This window comes from Acomys minous, assembly GCF_964271855.1.
Source record: "Acomys minous genome assembly, chromosome: 7".
NCBI classification, from domain to species: Eukaryota; Metazoa; Chordata; class Mammalia; order Rodentia; family Muridae; genus Acomys; species Acomys minous.
In genome coordinates, this window is record NC_140488.1 from 75,318,112 (window position 1) to 75,345,663 (window position 27,552).

Consider the following 27,552-nt stretch of genomic DNA (forward strand, 5'->3'; position numbering starts at 1 on the left):
TCTAATATTTCACTGTATGCATATATTTTATTTATCTATTCAGTCACTGATATACTTAGGTTTCCCCTCACATTTTTGGCTAGTATCACTTTTGTTCTGTGGACATTTGCATACAAGTTTAATATGAGCATGCCTTTATACCTTCTCAGGAGACAGAACTAAGAAGGACTCACTGGATCATACAGTGCCTCTGAATTTATTTATCGTAACTAACTGCCAACTGTTTCCCAAAACAGCCATACCATTTCCCCATCCTATCGTATGATGTTTTTAATTCTGAATTCTTGCCAAACCTTATCTTTTCTTTTCACAATAATTATCTCAGTGGGTGTGAAAGGTATGTCACTGTGGTTTCCATTTGCATTTTTCTGGTCGCATTGCTTTGCTCATCTTACGACTGAGTTATGTTTATTGGGAAGTAAGATTTTTTTTTATATTGTGAATAACAAGATACTCATCAGTTATATAACTTATGAATATTTTCTACCATTTTGTGTAATGACTATGTTCATTCATGTATGGTTTACCAGCTTTTAAGTTTATCTAATCTAATTTTCTTTCTTTTAAAAAATTTATTTATTTATTAATTATTATTATGTATACAGTGCTCTGCCTGCATGTATACCTGCAGGCCAGAAGAGGGTACCAAGTCACATTATAGATGGTCGTGAGCTACCATGTGGTTGCTGGGAATTGAACTCAGGACCTCTGGAGGAGCAGTCAGTGCCCTTAACCTCTGAGCCATCTCTCCAGCCTGTAATCTAATTTTCTTTAACTGTGCTTTAGGTATCCCATTAAAACAAGAACAAGAACAAGAACAAGAACAAGAACAACAACAACAACAATAACAACAACAACAACACCTCTTTGCCTATCAAAAGTCACAAATACTAACATCTATGCTTTCTAAGAGATTTGTAATTTTATCTCTTATACATATTTAAAACTTATTATTTATTTTGTATATTTGTGTACATGCATAGTGTGGAGGTCATAGGGGAACTTGTGGGAGTCAGTTCTCTCCTACCATGTGGTTCCCAGTGAGTGAACTCAGGCTTGGTGGCAAGTACCTTTATAGGTTGAGCTATCTCACTGGGTCACAAAGAGATTTTTATATGATTTGATTTAATTTTATATATGGTATAGGGGCACATTTTAATTTTAGTACATGATTATCTGGTTGACTTGGCATTGTTTGATAGAAAGACTATTCTTGTGTATATTGTATGTAAGCGAATGCAACCATATACAGGTAGAGGTGAGAGGTGAGCCTTAAGTGTTATTTCTCAGAAGCAATCTAGTTTTTTGAGACAAGATCTCACTGGGACCTATGGCTTATGGAACAGCTCAGGCTGGTTGGGTATTGAGCACCTCCCCATTGAAAAGACTATTCTTTCTTCATTGAATTGTTTTGGCAGCATTGCTGAAAATTAACTGGGTCACCAGGTCTGGTGTCACACGCCACAGCTCCTCAGAGGCAAGTTACAGGCTAGTCTGTACAAATCAGTGAGATCAGAGTTGAAAAAAGTAAAAGAATATATTAAAAAAAGAAGACATGGAATATGGTGGAGGAGTCTGGGAGGAAGTAGATAAAGAAATGTGGATGGGGTAAAAAAGATCTAAATACATTGTAGTCATATATGGAATTACCAAAGGATAAATCTTAAAAATTAGAAACGAAGGGAAAAAAAAAAAGTAAAATCAGGGCTGAGGATGCAGCGAAATGCTTGCTTATCATGGCTAAGACTCCAGATTGAATCCCTGATGTTAGCCCTCCAATAACACAACTGATTATAAAGTGCATGGTTTTTGCACTTTTAATTCTAATCCTCTCATCTGTGTCTATGTTTATGCAGTTATTAGTCATATTTGTTGTAGCCTTTCTTCTTGATTGCTCTTATATTTCCATCTGAATTTTAGGATTAGCCTGTGAATTTCTATGAGTTTTTTCCCTAGCACTAGGGACTGAACCCAGGGCACCATACATGTTAGGCAAACATTTTATCACTGAAATTTTGACTAAGATTGTGTTGAATCTGCAAATAAATGTAGAGATAGTCTATGTTTAGAATATCAAATCTTGCCACCCATGAATATGAATTATCTTTTATTTGGTTTTTAAATTTTCAATGTTTTGTAGTCTTCAGTGTAAAAATTGGATAATTCTCTTGGTAATTATTCTGAAGTATTTGTATTGAGGCTATTCCAAATTGAATTATTTTAACTTTAGTATGCAGAAATAAATTTTCTCTGCTTTAATTAAGTGCACATGTGTTTACTTGTGTGAACGTATGTGCATCATGTACATGCATGTGCCTGATAAGGCCAGAAGGCATTTCTTGGAACTGGAGTTATAGGCAGCAGGAAGTTGTTATGTAGGTGCCTGGTAACTGATCCTGTGTCTTCTGCAAGAGCAGTAAGCACTCAGGCACTGAGCCATCTCTCCAACTCCACAACTTACTTTCTTATATTTACTATGTGTATACCCTGCAACCTTGCTGAACTGATATATTAGCAGAAATATTTTAGTGCACTCCCTAGAATTTTCTGTATATTTGATCATGTCATCTGTAAACAACTTTATAGGGTAGAGCCAATGGGAGAATTTCAATAGAAGTGATGAGCAACATTTTTATTCCTGATCTAAGGGAAAATTTTAGTTTTTTTTTTTATCATTGACTATAATCTAATGTTGGTAGTGGGGTTTTCATACACTAATTTATCAAATTCAGGAAGTCATCTATTAATTTTCTTTTAGCCATCAGAGAATGTTGGGTTTTGTCAAATGTTTCTCTCTCTCTCTCTCTCTCTCTCTCTCTCTCTCTCTCTCTCTCTCTCTCTCTCTCTCTGTGTGTGTGTGTTTTGAGGACTGAAGTCAGGGTCTCATGCACACTGAATTTTATGGTAACTCTCGGTTTAATAGGCATTAAGTTAGGCTAGCAGGATGGCTCAGAGGGTGGTGGTACCTGGGTTTGATTCCTTGGACTCACATGTAGAGAGAATTGACTACTGCAACTTGTCCTCTGATCTCTACATGTGTGCTCACACATACACACATACATGAGATAAATAAATATTAAAAAATAGTGGCTGGACCATTTTACATTCTCACTAACTTTGCTATTTTCTTTTTAAATTGTAGCTCTTTCCATGGATGAGGTGATACTGTACTGTGGTTTCTAGTTGTGGTTTTTATGTGTATCATGTGCATGCTCCACTAAATAACTCAATGGTCTTGATAAGTGATTTTTAAAAATTTTGTTCTCTATAATTGCCATGTTCTATCTTCTCATATTTTGCCCAAATACCATACATATAAATAGTTTTGCTGGGTGTTGAAGTGCCCATTGTTAAGCCCAAACTAAAAGACAAATAAACAACCTCCACAATAAAACAACAACAAAACCCCACACATGGACACTTGAAAATTCTTCTGGAAAATGCTATACCAAAACTCTGACTGGGCCAGCAAGATGGCTTAGTAGGAAAAGGTGCTTGCCACCAAGCCTGATGACCTGAGTTTGATCCCTCAAATTCACACAGTAGGAGAAAACTGACTTCTCAGGCTGTTGGTGCTCTCTTCCCTCTGCCCAATAAAATATTATTTTTAAAGAAGATATTGCGAAAGCAATTTCTTTCTTTCGAATTTATTATACTACATATTGCCACGAGTAATCATCAGTAATATATATTCCCTGATGACATTTTGGTTTCTTAGATTTTTTTCCCTGATGAATTTTTTGTGCATTTAAGATCAGAAGTTTTTGGAACTTGCTGATTTGCTTGTAAGATCTTTCTGCTTCTAGTGCAGTATCACTGGAGATAAGCAGAAAATACCCCACAGCAACACTGAATGTTACTAATATTGTTCACTGAACATCTTTTGCCTTCTGTCTTATTATGTCTCATACTTTTTTGTCCTGTTTTTCCATTATTGCTTTTTTGCTGGAGAATATTTTTTCTTGTGTGCTGTTCATTTAAAAATTATTTTATTTATTGCTGTGTGGCACATGTGTGGAGGCCAGAGAACAATGTGTAGAGAGTTCTATACTCCCATCTTTATATGGCTCAAGTTGTCAGGCTTGGCAGCAAACAGCTTTACTTGCTGAGCCCTATTACTAGCCTCTTTTTGTATCATTCTTAAATCCTTAAATCATTTATTCCTTATATTCAAGAAATCCATACTTATATTGTACCTTCCTATATGAACAAAACATTATTCAAGGATAGTGCTCATTACTCAGTTTTCAATTTCTCATAGCACTTAGATAACAGCACCTTGTACATGGTAGACGCTCAATAGAAAGCTGTTCATGAACGTCACATTTCTGGAGACATCAGATATATGAAAAGAAATTTTGGTATTATTAACTTAGAGAAGGGCTCATTACCTAGGCCTCTGAGAAGCTTTAACTTTTTTTTTAAACTTACCCGTTCTTTTAACTGGATTACTTCTTTGTCTTTTTCATGCTTCCACTGTCTAAACTTCTCAGCATCCTCTTTCATTTGACGCATTAACTGTACTCGCTGGTTTCTCATCATCTGTAAAAACAAAACAAAACAAAACTAAACCAAAGAAAACCAGTGTATTAGTCATGTGCAATTTATTCTAGGCTGATATACAGATGGATAGAGTAACCATAAGGAAGAGAGAAAGGCCGGAGCTAAGCTGAGGTGGTCACCAACAAATGCGGGTTAGGCTTGCTACCTCTTGCTAGATTTACACAGGGTTTTCAAGCATAGACTACACAAATGGAGACTCAAAAAGCAAGAGAAATATTCCAAAAAGCTAAATCCTGCCCTACATTTATATTAGTAGAATTTCAAGGAAGTATTTTCTTTTCTAAGATTTGTTTTTATTTTTGATTGTGTGTATATGTGTGTGCACGTGTACACATGTGTGCCAGAGCCTATGAATGTTAGTGAGGTGTTGGATCTCCTGGAGCTGGAGTTAGAGGTGGTTGTTAGCCACCTGATGTGTGTGTTGGGAACAGAATTTGGATTCTCTGAAAGAGCAGCAAGGGCTCTTAATCACTAAGTCATCTCTCCAGCCCCTCAAGAAAATAAAGAATAATTTTTGAGACAGTGTCTCAAGATACAACTCTCACTGGCCTTGAAATTGCTATTGTAGATCAGGATAACCCTGAATTTACAAAAAAATCTACCTACCTGAGTGCTGGGATTAAAGGTGGCTTCAAAGAATTATTTTCAAAGATCATGGACAGAGTCAGCTATGACTATTAATATTCTAAAGATTTCAGTGTAAATGAGCTGTGCTCATTTTGCTGATGTTATAAGCTGAACACTCATCTATATAACTGAATATATCCTCTAGATGCCTGATATCTTGCTATTACTTTACAAAAGTCTGCCATGTGATCACAGGAGATGATCAGAACATGGCCACTAAATACTGACATATTTTAATCTTTTGGTCTGATGTTAAAAGTTCTGTATGCAAAAAAAGGAACAAAAGATCAAAACAATGTTTTAAAATTCAGATTCTAGACAGTGACTAGCACAATATCCTATAATACCACATTTGTGGCTAGTTTTACACCTGAAATGATTACCTCACTTCCCACTTTCTCACCTTGAATCACTTCAGCATGATTCTAAATGGAACACCTATGCTTTCAGTTTCAATATTGCCAAAACAAGGATGAGAGTTTATTACCCGTATCTCCTGGTTCAGCTTGGAGACAGTATGCTCACTGGATTCCTTCAGCTTCAAAAGTTTGGACTGTTCATGTAGTTTCTTTTTCAAATCTGCTATTTGACCCTCCAGCTCCTGAAGACGCTTGCGACGGCGTTCACTCAACCTAAACACAGGTATAACAGGAGTGAAATGGCTTCCAAAATATGTAACAGAGGACTCCCAGATTTATAACATTAAAATACAGTCTTTAAAATAATGACAATAACCCATCCAATCAAAACCATCTGACTACTGAGAGCTTCATATCAGAGTAAAGCAACATATTATTGAGTATACAACGAACTGCTTCAAATATACTCTTTCTCACCACTCAGAGCCAAAAGGAAGGAAATCACCCTGCTTTGGCTATAAGGAATGATTATGATGGTTATTATACAAGCTGAAGACATAAAGTAAACATTTAACAGGAATCTAAATAGCATAAGGTTTAGATTTAATAGAAAACGAAGATAATTCTATTAGTAAATTAGGTTCTTTCTAATTTAGAAATCTAAGGGAGAGAAGGGGTTCTGATTATCTGTCCTAGTTACATTCTTAACCAATCAAGGGATGGTTAGATTGATCTTTTAATTATTAGCTGGGGCGTTAATTTTATTCACAAGCTGGGGCACAGAAATTATCTAGGAGGTTTTAAGATTTTTCCCCCGAAATGCCAGGTTACTTATAGATCCTTCCTTGATCACACCAGCCTGCATCAGTAGCTCCTGCCTGTGAGCTCTATATACTTACTACTTTTAACAAAGTAATTCTTAATCATTGCTAAAAACTGATTTGAGCACTAGTTGTTTGTATGTTAAATCATTCTTTCATTGTCATCGTGAAATGTTCTTTTACTGGTGCTGGAGGGAAGGAGAGATAAACATGGTTTTTGTTTGTTTGTTTTTAGAGCACAAGTGGGGGATAAGAAAAAGACTTGTGAGAGAACAGGTGATGTTTATCACCTTAGGAGTCGAACCACCATGTGGAGGAGATTGGCTGTTAACCAGCTGGAAAACATCATTGAACAAATTCTGAGAGGAGGTGTAAATGTGAACCAAAAACAAGAGGCGGGGCCTTTTGGCTGTTCATCACTCCACTTCAAGACCCTCTTAGAGAGAACCGCTCGAGGGAAGGCTTAGGGGCTCCTGGCTCCTGCTGAGGTTCTGTGTTCTGGTTGCTCCAGGTTCCAGCAGAAGGAATCCAGGAGAATCGTTCTTCAGAACTGATATCTTTATGGTTTTGTTATCGTATTCTTTAATCTTCTTTTACTATTGTTTAGGTTAGTAGGGTTATAAGTGAGGTACTCTCGGTTAATAAGTTCATAAATAAAATATATTTGCTAAGAAAATTGAGCCTACACTGGAGATGGCACAAGAGTTAAGAGCATATGTTGCTCTTGCAGATGACCTGAATTCAATTTCCAGCATGCATGTTGGGTGGCTCACAACCACCTGTAACTCCATTGTCAGGGGATCATGTACCATTTTCTGGCTTCTATGGGCATCTGCATTCATGTGCACATACCACCTACCCACAATCAAACACAATTTTCAATTATCCTTGTGTCTAGGTTTCTTTTCCCTACCTACTATGTTAAAATTGTTTGTGGACAGTGAATGGGTCCTCTATTTCTATATTCTCTCAAAATCACCTTACACATGCCAGGAGCTTAGCATTTATTGGCTTTATTCTTACTTGGCTTGGTTGACATCCTTCTTTGCTGTTTGAAGTTCAAGAACCAATTCTTCTTTTTCCTTCTGTAGACTGAGGACTTCCAATTCCAGATTTTTAATGTTATCCTAGAAACATTACAGGTCAGAGAAAAGGATTACATAGAATAAGAAGATAATTGCTTCAACATTCTGTCTCCAGGAACCATAAATTATATTTTGAGATAGGGTCTCATAATATAGTTCTAGCTGGCCTGAAACTTGCAAACTGGCCTCAAACTTATAGAGGTAGGCCTGCTTTTCCCTTCTGAGTGTTTCGATTAAAGTTGTGTACAACCATGCCTGGCCTAAGAATTGCTTATATTAATTTTTCATTCCTTCCTCCGTCCTTTCCTTTTCTCTCTTTCATTAAAAAAACATACAAACAAACAGGGTCTTATTATACAAGCAAGGTTGGACTCTGCTATCCGCATGCCTTAGCTTCCCAAGTGCTAAGGTTACAGGAACTCCACATCTGGATTTATGAATTTAATCTTCTACATCAATTGCACACTAAAATATTTCTTTTTGACCTGAAAGAATAAAGTTGCGTGGTAGCAAATTTCCAAAGGTCCTGAGTTAGATTCCCAGCAACCACATAGTGGCTCACAACCATTTATAATGAGATCTGCTGCCCTCTTCTGACCTGCAGGAAAACTCCTTTTGGCCCTAGTTTCTATGCTGAAAAGAGTAAATATAGTAGTTCTGAGACCAATATCAATAAAAAGGGCTCCTTGTAAGGTTGGCTTGTGCCTGGAAACTCTGATTTTGGCAGGGCCATTACTTGATCGGTAACAGTGGCTCACTTATGTCTAATTTATGCAAATACTATAATTTATCCCAGAATGCCTTTCAGGGGCTATAGACTTATGGTATGTACTAGACAAAGAGCCTATTTGACCCCTGGATTCCCAGGGTCAGGGGGTTAAGTCTTTCCTGGTAAAGACTTGTGTCTAGGTTTCTTTTCCTTACCTACTATGTTAAAATTGTTTGGGGCTAGGGAATGGGTTTTTTACTTCTCTATTCTCTCAAAATCACCTGGTAAAGACTATGTTACATATAATTACATAAAAGGAAGAATAAAAACATTCTGTGTGACTGCACTGGGAGAGGATTTTTAGAAGCTTGTGTTTGGTTTCTTCTGGATTTTATCTATGAGCTTTTTTTTCTTTGCTGATTTTACTTTGTACCCTTTCCCTAATAAATCTTACCCATGGATATGACTATTTGCTGAGTCTTTTGAGTCTTTCTAGTGAGTTATTAGATTTAGAGGTCATCTTGGGGTCTCTCAAATTTCTCTATAAGTATAGATAATATGACCCAGGTGTAGTGTTGCACCCCTAGAGTCCTAGCTACTCAGAAGGCTGAGGCAGGAGAAACACTTGAACCTAGAAGTTGGAGGCAAGACTGGACAATATCGTGAGATCCATCTCAAAAAACAGGTAAACAGACAAGCTCCACTACTATTATTTCATAGGGTTGCTAAGAAGATAAAACTAGATTAAATGGTAAGGACACTTTATAATCTATAAAGAGCTATGTGAACTTATTTGTTTTGTTTTGTTTTGAGGCAAGATCTCTTCTGGCCCTGACTTCCCTATTTAGCTGTGAATGACTTTGAGCTTTTGATCTGGCCTCTGCCTCAAAGTGCTAGGATTACAAACTACCAAACCCAGTTAGTTTATTTGGTGCTAGGGATTAACCCTAGGGTTTCACTAATGCTAAGTAAACATGCTACCATATCTTTAGCTCTCAGTATTCTTATCAATTTATTATTTATCAATTCAATAGGAACCACAGTTCTTCATGCATTTAGGCAATGACTTTTAGAAACTAAAATTTTGAATCCCTTCTAGGCTGTAAAAATTCCTTTGGTCAGATTATATCTTGTCCTCATTACCAAAACCAAAGAAAACTGACTAAATGAGTGGCTGAGAAGACTCAGGATCAGTACAGGACAGACTGAAAGCAGCAAAGGCAGGTTAAGGGCTGTATCCGAGATGACTTCTAAATTTGCTAGAGCTGTTTTCCAAGTACTAGGCCAAGCCACTCTAATATAACCAACAGAAGTCAATAGCATTGCTTCATAGTTACCTTGCATATTTAAACTGGTTGGTAACAAAAGAAAATAAAGAGTACATGCATATACATTTATATTTAATTGACTATCTTCCTAGAAAAAATGATCCAGATAACACGTATAAAAGACTGAGTGTCTCAGCTCTGCCAAAATTCTACCTTCTTTTCTGAAGAAGCTTAGTATTGATCTTCCAGACATTTCCCTATTTACATGTGTATACATTACACACTTAAACTTTCATATACATAAAATACACTATTACATGTTAACTAGAAAATATTATATATGTAGATACCTGAAATACATCATGTAACTACATGTAAATAAAAATATATACTATACTTATAACATACATTCATTATCATCCAAGCTGCTATTTAAGGTTAAGCTGTAGCCTTACTAATGTTTGATATCATAACGCTTAAAAATTGTCACTAATTTAATGGATGAAACTATTATCACCTATATCATGTCCACAATATAATATCCACATTTAGTCACAAATTATCTTAATTATTAAAATATTTGATTTCTAGTTCACAACAACTGACAAAAACCTTCATTGAACAGAAATATGTTTCACTCATCTTTTATGTAATAGTTTTTTGTAACCTTAATAGGTTTTGAGACCTTGGCACAATTGACCTTATGGTGGAAGCACCATTCAAGCTGCTAAACTCAGCACGTGGACAATGTCACCAGCCAAAAATAAAACAAAGGTCTAGCCCATGTTCTGGGAAAGTCGCTAAATGGACTGTCTTTGCTTTTTTGGCTTCTATATAGTTCTGCTTCTGGCTAACTGTTCTTGTTGTTCACTGAAGTATGTCACCCCAGAATATGTTTTTTGTGCTTAAAATTTCACCTTAAGAAAAGACTCAGGGCTACGCTGGGATCTAAAAACCTAGTGTAGTTGCTGGCTGGCTAATAAAGGCTTTCTATTGGCTTAAACCCATGTCTAAGCAGTCTTTTCTGGTGGATATCTCACAAGATTTTTCACCATGGTAGGAAAATATTGCTTAGAAAGTAAAAAACTTGGACTGGACTGGAGATAGTTCACTAAGTAACAGTACTTGCTGTGAAAACCAAATAAAGACAGAAAAAAAAAACCAGCTCCACAAAATGCTCTTCTGATCTCTGTGTATGTGTGGTAATGCATGTATATGCACATGCTTTTTTGTTTGTTTGTTTGTTTGTTTTCGGGGAGGGGGCGGTTGGAGACAGGTTCTCTCTGTGTAGTCTTGGCTGTCTGGATTCCCTTTGTAGACCAGGCTGGCCTCAAACTCACAGCGACCCGCCTCTCCCTGCCTCCTGATTGCTGGGTTTCCAGGCATGTGCCACCACACACAGATTTTCTTTTCTTTTCTTCTTTTTTTGCACATGCTTTTTAAAAACTGGAAAACTGTCAATATTTCTTAGAAAGAGAGGTGATTTACATGTGAATCAAAGGTACTACTTTTTTAAAATTAAGAGTCTATTTCTTTTGTATTTGATTTTTAGGGAGTAGGAAAGAGTAGATATATCATTGTAGCTATAGATATACATCATTATTTATACTTCCTTATAGAGTAGGAAATATTCTAGAGGAACTTGTTTCCCATGTTGCCAGGTAGTATAAGAAGAAAGACTTACTAGCAACCTTTTATTGATCCTGGAAAAAGCCAAAACACATTTGACCTGAAAAGGGCTGGGCTGTATGCCTTGTTAACACAAACAACTGTACTACCTATTTAAGCATTCTCCTGCAATCTGTGGGAAAGATTAAGCTTTGTCACAGGTGGCCAACAGCAATCCCACTAAAATGATGCAAAAAGTTATATAAGTAAACAAGCATAAAGAGTAGGCATATCAACAGACTGGGCAGAGAAAATCAGTAACTGACTTCCAGATGGAAAAAGTTAAAATATGATTCCTATAGGGTGAGTGCCAACAAAAACAAGCTAGTGCATATCATGGAAACACAGAGAGAAGTGGAGAGGTCCTTTCTGTAGTGAGTAAACCTTTGCCAGCCCAGATACAGCTAAACGGAGCCTCGAGGAACCAAGCTACTGATATGTATTAAATGAAACTCTCTGTGACCAGAGAGACTGCAACTTTCCCACCACTCTGCCCACACAGCTCCAGAAAGAGAATAAAAGACCTCTGTAGAGAAATTGACTAGCCCAGGAGAAATCTATGCATGGAGAACTTCCTATTGGCTTTTAGTTCCTCACTTACATTTGTACAGATAGCCAAAAACCACCAGAAATTTGAGGAAAGGTTCTTAAGTGAAAGAGAGGATAAAACATACAAAAGAAAGGAAATGTGAAGAAAAGAGAAGAGGCAGGGAGAATAAAGCTTTGATAAATATTTTTAAAAATATATTTTATTAATTTATTCATATTACATCTCAATTGTTATCGATCCCTTCTATCCTCCCATTCCTCCCTCCCTCCTCTCCCCTATGACTGTGACCGAGGGGGACCTTCTCCCCCTGTATATGCTCATAGGGTATCAAGTCTCTTCTTGGTAGCCTGCTATCCTTCCCCTGAGTGCCACCAGGCCTCCCCATCCAGGGGACGTGGTCAAATATGAGGCACCAGAGTATGTGTGAAAGTCAGTCCCCACTCTCCACTCAACTGTGGATAATGTCCTGTCCATTGGCTAGATCTGGGTAGGGGTTCGAAGCTTACTGCCCGTATTGTCCTTGGCTGGTGCCATAGTTTGAGCGGGACCCCTGGGCCCAGATCCGCCCGTCATAATGTTCTTCTTGTAGGTTTCTAGGACCCTCTGGATCCTTCTATTTCCCCATTTTCCCATGCGTCTCTCATCTAGTGTCCCAGTAGGATGTCTTCCCCTCTGTCCCACTTTCCTGGTAAATGAAGACTTTCATGGGACATGCCCCTTGGGCTAGTGCTGAAGCGTTGATAAATCTTAATTCCTATTCCTAGATATAGATACTACATTCATAAAAAAGGCTTCTGTACAAAGAACTATTCAGAACATCAAAAAGAGATCTTAGGAATTAGTAGACAAAAAATCACCAGAAGTGGAAGGAAATCTAGAGAGTAGACTAATAGGATAAGGATTTAGAAAACAGTAGGGCGGAGGTAACAAAAGCAAAGTGAATTCTCGGAGATCCAAGTTCTGATTAAGGGGAGTTGAAAGAAAATGTAGTTAAGTGACAGTGTCCAAGAAAAGAACCAGCTTAGCGTTGTGAGAGTAAATGATACCTGGAGACAAAGAAAAAACTCCGGAAGGAAAAACTCAAGATCCTATGTACTTCTTAATAGCAACACTGGAAACAGAAGACAATGGAGCAACACTTATCTTTTCAGTACCAAAAGTGGTATGTGTGTGTGCTCTCTGTCAGCGAATGATGGTAGGCATGACCAACTGCTGACCTAGAAGACAAGTTACCTCGTACTGGGACTGAATGGGCTGCAGTTGGTTGTCATTCTGAGTCATCTTCTTAGCTAGGGCCTCCTTCAATGCAAGTTCTTTATTCAACCGAATCAGCTCCTTGGACATCTGAGCCTGATGTAGGGCATGTTGAGTGTTGAAAATATCTGAAGACCTGCTGGTATCTCTACTGGTTTCCACTTGCTGGAAAAGAAAATGATTTTGTGATAGCTATTCTTGGTTGATAATTCGACTACATCTGGAAATAACTAAAACTGAAAAAATGACTGGGCACACCTGTGAGGGATTTTTTTTCTTGCTTAATTTGATCATTTAAAGTGGGAAGGCTTACCTCTACTATGGGTCATACCTTCTGCTGGAAGCCTATATAAAAGATATGGAAGAGGGAAGCTTGCTTGCTTTGCCTGCTTGTTCTTTTTTTTTTTTTTCTGAGACAGGGTTTCTCTGTGTAGCCTTGGCTATCCTGGACTCCCTTTGTAAATCAGGCTAGCCTTGAACTCACAGCGATCCGCCTGCCTCTGCCTCTTGAGTGCTGGGATTAAAGGCGTGCGCCACCACGCCTGGCTGCCTGCTTGTTCTTGCCCTCACTAGCCAAGACCAGTCTTTCACTGGCATTAGAGCCTACTCCTTCAGGATTCTGGCAATATACTGAAGACCAGCCTGGTGAACCAAACAGCTACTGGATTCTTGAACCTTATGTACACAGACAGTCATTGTTGGATTAGCTGGACCACAGCCTATAAGTCATTCTAAAAAATCCACCCCACCCCCAATGCAGATTTATAAGAGAAACAGCAAGCTGGAGTTCCTTATGTACTACTTCATTCCCCACAGCCATTTTCCCATCAACAATACCTGTGTTCTTTCATTACTGTGGCAGCTTCTTATATAATATTTGCTTGAAACTGCTGAAATGAATTGTAGAACTTATTCTCTTGTTCTTAAAATACTCTCTAATACATACATACATACATACATATATATATATATGTTTTCTTGATCTTCCATATACTGATCTGACAAACAATTCTTACTTTCATTTCTTTTCAAGAGGCCTCTAAAGAGGAGAGGACACTGGAAATGCCGCTTTGGAAATGGAAAAAGAGTCATTTATTCTGACACAGCTGACTTTTATTACCTAATTTATCTCCTATCTTGCTTCATTCAGAATAAAAAAACTACCAATATGTACTCATTTCCGGGGTAAAAGGCTGCCTCAAGCACAGTACTGACTAAACTTTCATTGGCTTTACTGTGTAACCTTCAGTCAGAGTCAACAGCAGATATACTATACCTATCATTGGGATCTTAACACTCAAAACACCTTCCATTTTTCCTTTTAGCCCATGGTCACCCTGTCCATTGAAAAGCTTATTCAGAAAAGATTTTCCTGCAATGCTTTTTTTTTTAAAACTTTGTCATGATTACCTAATTTGTTCCTTCCCTTGTTTTTAACTTATTGGGTAATTGGTGTGGAACTAGCACCTAATAGAAAATAAGTAAGTCAGATTGAAAAATGAAACATGATACACCAGAGAAGTCCTGCTGCTCATTACCAGTTAGATTAGAAACAGAGCTCATCCTTGCTTGAAGTATGAAACAGATTTATTGTAAAGACTTTCGGATTTCCAGAGCATTCTATGAATAATGGCAGGAATCACAGATCCTCTCCCAGAGTTGAATGATTGATCAGTTGCATGAAGCTATGGGATCGGCGGGGAGAGCTCCAGGTTTCACACAAAGGGGTCAGTTACTTACAGTGTCTGCTTCCACTGCAGTATCAATGGTTGCAGTCATGCAAGAAACAGCTTCATCCTGTAGCAAAAAATATTTTGATTAGGAAAAAAGTATCAGAGTGAATTTATAAAAGATTTTTTATACTGGTTATTTGATTTCTTAAATTGATATTTTAAGAGTATACACAGAAGTCATTTATAGTACTGAACTGATTTTGTAGATACCCTAAGAGCTCTGTTTCTATTTCCCACCTCTCAGGAGTCACTAAAGCCTGTGTAGTTTGGGGGGAAGGGGGAAGTAAAGTCATGTCAAAGACCAAAGGTCACCATGCCAGAGGGAAACATTTAACCATTCTAACAAAATTTAACCCATTTTATAGATGGCTACACGTTATTTTTATGCTTTTGCTATACAGACTTTATTAATGTACAAGCCTAGCCACTCTTTGTGAACATATCATCAAAAACCAAACATAAAATAATGGCAGTGTATCAGGAAAGCAGATGGAATGAAGAGCTGGTTTTGACTTTTATTTCATAGCCAGTCAAAATGGGAGCTCTTCCTCCACCAAGAAATTAATGTCCTAGAGGTGCATGGCGGGGACAAACACATATGAAGGTGCTGTAGGTACTTCTTAGGAGGGAAAAAATAAGCACCTTGGGAGTGTAAGAGCCCTCCTTAGGCTAGAGAATGGCTAATCCTTTTGGGCAGTGGAACAAACACCTAGAAAGGTGAGGGAAAACTATTTGTTAGGGTAAGTGTTTAGAGGTGATAATCTGAGCAATTTTGTTCGCATCACTGAAATTTATGCTTTACTTAGCACTGTAACACACACCCCACTACTTCTGCTTCACTGACTCTGAAACCTTAGAAAGAAAGTTTTGTTCTCAGGAAGTCACACGGTACAGGAGTTCATAGGTGAAAGAATCGTTGGCTTGGGAGCAATGGAGGACTTTAGGGTTAAAAGATGCAGTATCTGTATCAGTTGCACTCTTGGTACCTTAAAAGTGAGGAGATGGGCCTTTAATGAGAGCTGTTTGTAAAGCATTTCCCTTGCTTTGCTCAGAAACTCCTAGCCACTGAGGATCAAAGAGAACTGAAAAGAAGCTCCAGTGTTTCCACACTCTTTTTCATCCTAATGTACTGCATTGGCAAGGCTCCGAGTCTAGGGCACACTAAGTCCTTTAAAAATGGAACACCAATCTAGGATTGCTTAATGGCTACCCTTTCCTCTCTCCCATGTTCCAATTTCAGTATATTTATATAACTACCGTAGATTATAAGGGATTATAACACTGCCTTCTTTGAGGGTTTTTTTTTAAAAATAGCCACTTGCAATGTAGCTCAGGCAGGCCTGGAGCTCGTGTAGCTACTCTCAAATCCACTGTCTTCTAGCCCCCATGACCCAAGTTCTGTGATTACAATAGTCAATAACATTTTAGGCTAAAGATTTTTCTTGGCACCTTTAAGAGGGTCAAGATCAAACTAGATGGTTTTGGGGCCAGTGAAATTTTATAATAATAAAGTTTCAGTTCCTGGCTATGGTGCTGTGTTTTGTATAATCATAGAACAATTCTGCTTTCACAATTCTAAGTGTATAAAACTATGTAACAATAGGATTTATTTCAGTCTAACAGTCCTTTTCCCCTCTTCTTTGCCTAATCTAAGGCTGCAACTTATAACCTCTTTTAAGTAAAAGGTATGATTAACTCAAGGTTACAGAGGATTAAAGGCAGGTTCAATGTTGCATTAATGTTCCCTGTTTAATGTAACATTAAACAGCAGAGCCTTCCAAAAGGAAGTATGTACTTAGAAATGGCATGCAAAACACATTGTATGAACTCTGTTTTGGAGGATGGGATAGTACTTGATTCTTCAGGAACTAAAATGACTGCCTGAATTTCTTCACAGGTTACTGCAACAAGAAAGTTTGCTTGAATTATATTGTAAGGGTACAGCTTGGTACCTAAAGCCCCAGGAGGAAAAATCCAGGAACAATGGTTGCCTTCATAACTGAAAATGGGGTGTTCACCTGTCACTTAAAATAAAAATAGTTTTAATTCAGAATGAAGGGCACATGTATTATGTTTGAAACACTTTGCTTTCACTGTTAGAGTCTTAATAAAAGCCATGGGGATACATTGTCCTGCATTTATAAAGTAAGTAACTGGGAGGGCCTCCAGACAATAGAGAAGGAAAACTCTGATTCAGGAGTCCAGCAGGAGCCTTGGGTAAAAGGGTTTACTTTGCTTAACTACGATGGTGGAGGGAAGCCAAGAACTTTATCAGCTTGTGGCAATCTTTACCACTCTCCTACTGTGTGTGCCAAGTGCGTTTTAGTGGCAGACAGCAATTGTACAGAATCCCTCTGAGCCAGTCACCACTAACAGCTCTGCCTACGGGCACACCAGGCAGAAGCTACAGTGCCAGATCTTCAGTGAGGAGAGTTTACGGTTTATTCCATAGGCTTCCTTCATCTTTCATGGGATTCAGAGCTCAGAAATGAGAAATATAAAATCTTCTAAAGTCAGTGTGGCCACAAGCACTGCTGTCCTGATCCCTTATTTTCAAAGGTTGTAAATTTTGGTACCAGCAGACTTCTGCACCCTACATTATCATAATTCTAGGGCAACTCACAAGATTTTCTTATATATGATGTTTCAGATATATTTAAGCAGAATTAGAGGTGGTAGCAATTATCTTGGTGCTACCTATTCTCCACCAAGTCTGTAAAATCTTCTCATTTTTCTAAACTTCAATAGTTCTTTGCTTTTGGAAGCATTTCCTTTGCTTCAGGAAATGTCTATATGCAAATGTACAAAAGAGTTAAGACTGATGTTTGATGGTTTGGTGGAATGCTAGATATCCTGACAACTGAGATTGGTATTGCCCCAAAGAACCCAAAGACCTTAACCAGTAGGAAGTAGTAATGCGACCTATATGCCCCTTCTCCCCTCTAACTTTCTTTCTCCCTTACCTAGTGTTGGGGAAGGGAACTAAAGGTATAAGAAACCCCAATAAAGAAGATAAAAATACACCTACATCCTTTAAGGAAACTTCTCTAAGCAAACAGAGACCATCCCAGAAAAGCACAACCAATCAAAATGCAGAGTTGTCGAGTCCATTCTCAATAGATAAATCTACAAAACAAGTCCGTCATGTAAGGCTCAGGGAACACCATGGAAGAGGGTGTGGAAAGCTTGTAAGAGCCAGAAAATCAGGGAGTTTACTGTGAGACTGTACCTGCTGGGAATGGCAGAAGCTACACCCATAAAATCTCAATAAAAATCTTAGAAAATAATTAGACAACCTCCAGAAAGGGATTGTACCAACATGTTCCAAAGGAAGGGACATGAAAGCTGGACCAACCATGAGTTTCACAGCAATTAACAACCAAAACCTGAGCCAACACACACACTCACTCTGTGTCTGTTTCTCTCTCCCTCTCTCTCTTTTTTCTTTTTACCCTAAAAAGCTTCAATCTTACCTTGATTTGGAGAGGCATGCGGTATTTAAGTTCTGTCCATAAGTATACGAGCTGAGATAATGCCTTCAACCTCAATTTAAGTCACTTACAACAATTATTTCTTTCTGACATTTAGCAAGGTTAGAGGCAGTAAGAGGCAGAACTGGCTTCAAACCAGAGCATGTCTGGCTCTGGAGCCCAAGTTTTCTATTACTGTGTCCTGTCTCTTGGGTAAGTAAACTATAGTTTTGATTGTAAGTTTTGTAAAGCATTTCTCACTCTGAAACATGGGGTAACTTTTTAAAAGAGAAATTTACTTACATATTTTAGGACTGACCACCATAAATTAATAATACTGTATTTTTTTCATTCATTCTCTAAATCTCTTGGATGATTTTGTCACAACATACTGAAAACTCTAAGAAAAAACAAACTGTCAAGACCAGATATGAGAAACCCACAATTCTCGGAGAATATAAACCTCTTCCCAAGAGATAGGAATTCCTATTAGGTAAGTACAAATACACTTATGCTACAGAAGAAATACATTGAGAAATTTAAATGGAAAAAACAAACAAAAAACCCCTAAACATAGCCTCTTAAAACAGGACCTCTGAGACTGGAGAACACAGTGGCTGAGACCACTGACTGTTCTTCCAGAGGACCAGAGTTCAATTTCCAGCACCTACATGGCAGCGCACACCTGTTTGTAGGCTTCCAAGGCTTCTGATGCTCTCACATAGACATACATGCAAGCAAAAACACCAATGAACATAAAATAAAAATGAAGTATTAAAAAAGAAAACTCAGAATCTCCACCCATAGCCACACCTACAGTAAGAGTGGCTTTTTTGTTTTCTGTTTTTTGAAAAAGTATTGCTATATAGTTTAGCCTAGCCTAAAGCTGTGATATTCCTGTCAAGAGGGAGAGAGAAAGAGAGAGAGAGAGAGAGAGAGAGAGAGAGAGAGAGAGAGAGGGAGAGAACAAATCATGTCTTAATCTCATGACTGCTGGGATTACAGGATTATGGCTCTGCACCACCATAGTTTACTAGAATACAGAAATATGTATGTATAGTTACACGCACGCGCACACACACACACACACACACACACACACACACACACACACACACACACACACACACACACACACACACCCTAGGAGTGTTTTCTTGTAATAAGCCTAATGATCAGAAAATGGTCAACACTTCTTGATCTCTGTCTTCAAACAGTGCAGCTTATCTATTTCAGTAAAAGTGTACAAAATTAGAATTACACAAAGCATTAAGAAATGAACTCAAGTGATAGGTTTATGCCAGTGCACCTACTTGGCTTACAGATAACTGGGTAATAATTTGTTGAAGGTTGCAAATAATCTCCATGTTTTCTTTTAATTCTTCGTCTTCCAATGTCTCCACTAGCTTTTGAAGATCCACCTTACAACTAAAAATGAAGCAAAAGAACACAAGGGTTAATCATACCGCAAAGGCCAGATTACATATGAAACACATTTAAGTTGCTAACACATATCTCATGGGAAACTTACGCTGCATGCTGTCTGAGTTCTTCTAGCTTGGTGCTCATTTTCTCGTTTGCTTGTTCTGTCTGTAACAAAGACCCAGGAGATCATCAGTGGCAGTGCCTGACAGCCTCACCTAATTATGCTTTGCTCCTCCACCCTGTGGATGAAAACCTAGGCAGAAGCGGTCTCTTTTGCTATAATAGAGGATTTATTGGGCTTTGGTTACATAGTGGGAAAAGTGTTAACATTCATGAAAATTAGCTCTACACTTAACATGAGCTACTAAAAATAACAACTAAGCAGCTGGGTTTTAGGTTTGCTTTGAAGCTCAAGCTATAGGATAGAGTGTGAAGCTTTGATTCCAGAAAGAACTTTGCAACCTGAGGAAAAGCAATACTTCCTGGCATGCTTTTCTGTGCTGTTTCAACTGCCTCCTACACTAAGACTTTTCAATTTATTTTATGTTTTTTTATGTATATGAGTGTTTAACCTGCATGTATTTGTGTATATCATGTGTGTGCAGAACCTTCAGAGGCCAAAAGAGAGCATTGCTGGGATTGGAATGACAGAAAGGACTATGAGGAATCAAAACCAGGACTTCTGCAAGAGCAGCAAGTGCTCTTAACTGCTGAGCCAACTCCCCAGCCTAGCATTTAGAGCAGTGGCTCTCAACCTGTTGGTTGAAACCCCCTTTTTGGGGGGAGGTGTCTAACAACCCTTTCATAGGGGCTGCCTAAAATGATAGGAAAAAACAGATATTGACATTACGATTCGTAACAGTAGAAAACTTACAATTATAAAGTAGCAATGAAAATTATTTATGGTTGGGAGTCACTACAACATGAGGAACTGTGTTAAAGGGTCACAGCATTAGGGTGGTTGAGAACCACTGGGCTAGAGCATTTAAAACATAAAAGGACCTCACATGATATGGGCTGAGATTAAAGAAAATATACTGACTGATATGATAGGTTATTTTTAACAAGAGAAAGAAAGAAAAAAAGTTAAGGCACAAGAATAATGTTAGTGAAAAAGAAATGGCAGAAGGCATCTATGCTTTAGGAAGAATGATTATGTCAATCACAGAACTCGTAAGAAGCTGGATCGTACAACATATTTGGGAAAGACAGTTCTGACAGGATATAAAACAATAAACTTATCAGGGAGCTATCGTAATAACCTTATAAAGGTCATATAGTTATGTGACTAGAATAACACGTATTGTCTCCTGTGCCAGCCACGCCCATTTACATGTAAAACACACCCACTTTAAAGACAAAATGTGTCACTGGAATAGAAAAGTTAACTCTTAGATCCCACTTTCATCTTGTGCTAGTAAAGGACAAAAAATGGCCATTTCTAAAGAAAACCTTGAGCTGCTGACTTTTCCTTAAGTAGAGTACACTCATGCATGAAGTGCTTACTTACAGAGGCTCCATTACATTTTGGTAGAAACTCTGTTTCACTTCTAGTAATAGTTGTACAGCCTAAGATTGAGTTGTAGTTGGGCTAGTAGGAAAACTGTAGAGGCAGAGCCAGTATACACTGATCTAAGAGGTTAGATCTAAGACAAGTAGGATTTCAAAGTGGTGTAACCAGTCACGTAGCAGATCACTTATTTGGAAATTAACCACATAGAAAATTAATTCAAATGATTTCCAGCTGTTATATTTCATCATAGTAGCTGTTGGGGTGGGATAATAAATATGAGACTATTAGGAGAAGGGAGTGAGAGAATTTAGAGCTTAATGAAGAGACAGTTACTTGGCATATGTGGAATAGTGCTTTACTGCAATTCTTGTGACTAGAAAGTGCATCAGTTTTCAAATTGTTTTCAGATTTGGGAGTATTTGCATATATGATGAGATGTGGCAAAGATAAGAACCAAGTCTAAACACAAAATTCATTATGTCATATATTTTTTACATAGTCTGAGGGTGTACACACTGTTTAACATAGTGTCTAATGTAGCCCAAACTGCCTTCAAACTCACAATATGGCTGCCCATCTGATCCTCAGACCTCTACCTCCTAAGTGCTGGAACGACAGGAGAGCAGCACCACGTTTTGTTATGCAGCCCTGGAGAGCAAGCACTCTACCAACTGAGCCATTATCTCACTGCTCTAGTTTTATATAGTATTGTCAGTACAACTTTTTCAACTTTGTTTTTGACTGTGACCTATCTCATACAGTAAGATGGAGAACTTTCCATAACATGACATCGGAACAGTTCAATTTTGAAGGACTTCAGATTTCAGATTAGGGATGTTCAAGCTGCACTGTGGATAGATTGGGCAGTATTTAAGATAAAATAGGGATTTGCTTCTTTCCTTTGGGGGAATTTTATGACAAATCTACTTTAAAACGGGATTAGTGTAGATTAATTGTGGTGATATGTAGGTATTCATTGCTCCATGCTGTAAATGTCCTTTCCAGTAAGAGTCATGTTAAATATTTTAGAGACTGAAGTGATAGTGTTTCCATCTTGTGGCCTCACCAAAATGATCCTCTCCAACATTTGGGCTGTCTGACCAGCTGCCTCACTCAGGCCACGACTTAATTTTTCATTCTCTTCCACCAGAGCTTGATTCTTCTCCATCAGCGACTGTAGATTTTCTGATGGTTCCACACTAAAACAAAGAAAGTAAAATTTTAGAAAAATATATTTGATGGCCTGATGAAGGCAAAACTACATTATAAGGCGGAGAAAAGTGTCCAACCCTTATATATCTCCTAGTCATGTATATGAACAGATGAATAAGAAAAACCCTCAAGTACTTAACAATTTGGAAAAAGTAACACTTCAGAAACAGTAAAGGCTGTAATAAGCATGGTTTACTTTTGTCATGGCTCATAGTTTAAGATTTTTCTATTTATGTCATGTAGTTTAAAAAGTAAAGGCTTTGAAAGCACCTTTTAAAAAGGTTGTGCTGGCACATGCCTATAATCCCAGGACTTGGGAGGCAGAGGCAGGCAGATCTCTATGAATCTGAGGCCAGCTTGGTCCACAGAGTGAGTTCCAGGACAGCCAAGGCTACACAGAGAATTTCTGTCTCGAAAAACCAAAAATAAACAAACAAATAAACAAACAAACAAATAAATAAATAAACAAATAAAGTGAAGGACATCTAAAGTAGCCACTCTTTCATTATTCCTACCCTTGACGCTTCACTAAGAATTAAAGGGGCTGTGAAGATGACTCAGAGGGTAAAATGCTTGCTAAGACAACCATAAGATCAGAAGTTTGGATTTCCAGCACCCTTGTAAAAAAGGCAAGGCATAACTGAATGCGGATGTAATTACAGTGCTGAGAGGCAGGTATTGGTAGATCCTGGATCTCACTTTGTTAGCCAGCCTAGCCAATCAATGAATTCCAGGTGCAGTGAGAAACCCTGTCACAAAGAGAAGGTTGAGAGGGGCTGGAGATGTGGCTCGGTGGTTAAGTGAGTTTGTTGCTCTTGCAGAGGACAACAGTTTAGATACAGAATCTTCATCTGGCAACTCATAACCCACTAACTCTAAGTCCAATTTCAGGGAATCCAATTCCCTCTTCTGGCTTTGAGGGTGCCAGCACTCATATGCATGCGCGCGCGCAAGCACACACACGCACACACAATTCAAAATAATAAAATTAAACTGTAAAAAAAATTAAGGTGGAGTGCTTATAGAAGGCACCTCATGTCAACCTCTAGCTTCCACATCACATGCATGGGTATTTGTACCTGAATATACACGCTGTGTGTACACACACACACACACACACACACACACACACACACACACACACACAGAGTAGTGCTCAGGGAACAGCTGTTCAGAATCTCAGTAAAGAATTAAATGATTTCAGGAATACAGTACATGCCCTCTCACCCAGTTTTTGACCTCTATCAATTCTCAGATCTTAACTTTCTTAGCTTTCTCTTTACCAAAAAGTTAAAAGCAAAGCCACATGATAAAGTTTCATGCCATACTGCTAAGACTTTGCCAAGACTCTTAAGAAGGAATGCTTAATTCAAAGAATACTTTAAATAAAACAAACTATTCACATATGTAGCATTATTTTAGAGTACTGCTTTTTATTCCATTATCATTAAATTGAAAACTTCTGTCATTCACATAAGCCAAGAAGTTTCAAAGTAATGATACTTTTAACTCAAATATTTTTTCCTAAAATATTCATCTAAGTGGAGAAATAATACTTAAATGAACTGTTCATTTTTCCAAGAAAAATTTAGTATTTATGAGAAGGCTCTTCACTGCAATTTGAGGTTAATGCTGTAATATTTAAATACTACTAAAATATGTGAACACCTCTATAGTACTGTGTGCTGCACTCTGAAGTAAATGATTTATGTGTATTAAACATTTCATTTTCACAACAGCCCCATTAAGTAGGTTCTTCTGTGATCCTCACTTCATGATTGAGAAAACTGATACACAAAGATGTCAAATAAGCCAAGGTCAGAGAGCTAGGGGATGATGGTAAATCTGGAACTCAGAGGCAGCAGTCTAGGTTCTCCCCAAGATTGTAAGGAAGGCAACAGCGAAGCAGAAAAGGAAATGGGACATCCATATGATGGGTAAGGGCTTTAAAGAGTGAAGCAGAAAGTAGAATTTGGGTCAGACAAGGATTAGACACAAAAGAAAACACACATAAAAAATATCAAAAGCCAGTGTTTCCTATTACACATGCTATTTAGTTGCCAATGTTAGGATTGCAAATTTGCTAGGCAGGTACAAGCAGACACTCACAGAATAAGTACAAAGGCTCCAGCAACACAGAACCAAAAATACATAATCTAAAGACAAAAGATTAAAAAGTCATATATGTAAAATGTACTTTTTGTAAACATCCTTATGTCATGTCTAATTATAAATATGTTTTTGAGAAAAGCATTTTTAAATAAAATAGTAAATAATGAATTGCTTGATTCATTGATTCTTATAGTCTATTACTTTAAAATGTTATAACATCTATCTATCTATCTGCTTACCCACCCACTTACCTATCTGTGTATTACGGGGTCACAGAGAGAATGGCCATACACATACATGCCATGGTACATATGTAGAGCTCAGAGGACAACTTGCAGGGGGAGGTTGTTTCCTACCATCATACGGGTTCCAGGGAGCAAACTTGGATGGTCAAGCTTGGCAACAAGAGCCTTTACCAGCTGAGCCATCTCAATAGCCTAAGTCTATTACTTTTAGAGATGAAGTTTTCTTGTGTGTGTGTGTGTGTGTGTGTGTGTGTGTGTGTGTGTGTGTGTGTGTGTGTGTGTGTTGTTTGGGGGAACTAGAGAAGGCAGGCTGAGACAGGGTCTTGCTATTTGTAGCCTAGGTAGTCCTGAACTACCTGCTACTATCCACAGGTATGCACCACCACATCCAACCCCAAATAATTTCTTTTATAGTATATTGTACAGAAGTCTGGAGTGGTTCCTTTTAGTCTCATTTTCGTTAAAGTTGCCATACATGGAACAGGTTTCTGCTAAACGAAAATAAAAAAAACTTAAATCAATTCCTTTAAACTGAGTATAATAAGGATAGTTCTTTAAGGAGTCCTTTAATAAATGCTAGCTTTCTATACTTTATCTAAGTCTTAAAATACTATCAGGAAACTCAGACTATAATAGGCAAAGACTTCAGAAGAAGAGAAAATAATAGCAGTTTCAAGGGGACAAAATTATGGCAACTTTAAATTTTATTCTTCACTCTTTACTAATGTGCCACAAGAAACACATCATTTTTAAAATGAAGAGTACAAATTTTTGTAAGTAAGGACATTTAAATGAAAGTAAGCCTGTATCATATAAAAGAATGAACTACAAATGAAAAATTGAGGTGCAAGACATGAGTACTATAATGAAAAATGTTTTACTTTTTAAATTCATGTGTATGGGCATATCTGCTTGTGTATACAGATGTACCAATCTGTAGGTGCCTGCAGAGGTCAGAAGAAGGTATTTGATTCTCTACATTTACAGGTGGTTGTAAGCTGTCCAGTAGGTGCCAGGAATCAAACTCTGATCTTGTAAGAGAGAGGTTTGTGCTCTTAATCGGTGAGCTATCTCTTCTGCTCCAAAACGTTTTTTGTTTTTTTTTTTTAATTTTGGTATAAGAAAAGGTTTTCTAACTATGAATCAAAATTGAGAAGCCTGAGGAGAATGAGAGTGGTAACCATTTAGAAAACAGTTTTGCAGCTTATTAAGTTAAGCAAATAATCCCAGTACCCAGGAGGCAGAGATAGGAGAATCTGGTCTACATAGTGAGTTCGAAGCCAGCCAAAACAACATAGTGAGATCCTGTTTCAAAACCAAAAAGAAAGAAACAAAACAGATATGACCTAGCAATTCCACTCCTTGCTACCTACCCAGTAAAAATGTCAGTCCACATAAAGACTTGTAAATGATACACAGAGTGGCATATTCATAAGCAACTCAAAATCTTTAAATTGGCAAACAAAGTGTGGTGTAACCAGATATGTTATATTAACCAGAAACAGAATAAAGCACTGATACATGCATACATGGTTTAATATGGATGAATCTTAAAAACAGTGTGAAAGAAGACAGCAAAAAAATCATATATTGTATGACTCCACACGTCTGTAGTAGGCCAATAGATATACAAACAAAAAGCAGATTAGTGGCTTCCTTGGAGTGAGAGTCTAAACATCAGCAATACAAAATAGGCAGAAGATATCTTTCTGGATATGTTCTAAAACTGGATTGTGGTAACAGTTGTATAACTGTAAATTTATTAAAAATCATTGAGTAGTATGTGTAAGATAAGTGAACTTTATGGAGTATAAAAGATCTTACAAAAGCTGTTAAAAATCCACAGGTACTAAGAAAGACTGACACATTCTAATAGAAAAAAGCAAAATAAAATAAAGTAAAATAAAATAAAATAAAATAAAATAAAATTAAAATAAAATAAATGGACCTGGTGGCACAGGCCTGTACTACCAGCTACTCTAGAGGCTCAGCAGGATGGCAAGTTCACAGTCTACCTAGGCAATTTAACCAAGACCTCTTCTTGAAATGAAAAGTATAAAAAGGACTGGATATAGTTCAGTAGTGGAGCAGTCACCTAGTGATGTTAGGCCCTAGATTGATTTCCAAGTACTGCAAATACACCCAGCCCCAACATACACAGAGGAGGGAGGGAGAAGGAAGAGGGAGAGGGAGAGTGAAGGAGAGAGGGCATGTGTGTGTGTGTGTGTGTGTGTGTGTGTGTGTGTGTGTGTGTGTGAGAGAGAGAGAGAGAGAGAGAGAGAGAGAGAGAGAGAGAGAGAGAGAGAGAGAGAAACAACAACAACAAAAAAACCCCAGCCAACCAAGCAACCAAACCCCACAACCCATGAGAACAAAATAAAAGACTAGTGATTAGAAGAAAATATTTTTAACACATGCCACAACAGGCTGACATAATATGCAAAGAACTGTCTAAAAAATGTAAAGCCAAATTAGGGTTTGCTATCATTTAAGAAGAATCAAAATAAGTCTTAATGAGAATATGAAGAAGCTGGAAGCCTCGTCCACCGCTGGTGAGAATGTAGAATGGCATAGTACCTATGAACAGTATGGTAGTTTAGTTACAAAGTCAAAAGCAGAATTAACATGTGTTTTTCTAATTCTCAAGGGAATTGAAAGCAAGGATATAAACAGAAACCGTATACTCATGTGTCTAGCAATATAGTCGTAATACGAAAAAGATGGAAACAACCCATTTCTGCCAATTGGTAAAAGAATATGTAAAATTCCGAATGTAAATACAGTGGAATATTTTTCAGCCTTAAAATTTTACCTCTGATCTGGCTGGGCAACAAATATTCACTGGCCAGGAGGTCCTGCTGTTTGAGCTTATCAGTTGGTCAGAGTTACAGAAAAGGGACAAGGTTAAGTAGATTAGAAATGGAGGAACCAACTGCCA

At 37.7% G+C, this 27,552-nt stretch overlaps 1 protein-coding gene across 3 annotated transcripts in view; it reads right to left on the reverse strand.

Annotated features, from left to right (window-relative positions):
• Window positions 1-27,552, reverse strand: part of KIF4A (kinesin family member 4A) — a 113,300-nt gene that overhangs the window by 25,598 nt on the left and 60,150 nt on the right. For 2 of the 3 annotated variants that reach the window (XM_084789323.1, XM_084789322.1), the window contains 8 exons: window positions 22,112-22,244; window positions 19,639-19,697; window positions 19,421-19,535; window positions 14,645-14,701; window positions 12,884-13,069; window positions 7,394-7,497; window positions 5,678-5,822; window positions 4,432-4,542 (listed from right to left, as the gene is read on the reverse strand). In XM_084789323.1, coding sequence (XP_084645449.1) covers window positions 4,432-4,542; window positions 5,678-5,822; window positions 7,394-7,497; window positions 12,884-13,069; window positions 14,645-14,701; window positions 19,421-19,535; window positions 19,639-19,697; window positions 22,112-22,244 — 910 coding nt within the window. The remainder of the gene's footprint in view (window positions 1-4,431; window positions 4,543-5,677; window positions 5,823-7,393; window positions 7,498-12,883; window positions 13,070-14,644; window positions 14,702-19,420; window positions 19,536-19,638; window positions 19,698-22,111; window positions 22,245-27,552) is intronic. The other variant, XM_084789324.1, reaches the window with a different exon arrangement.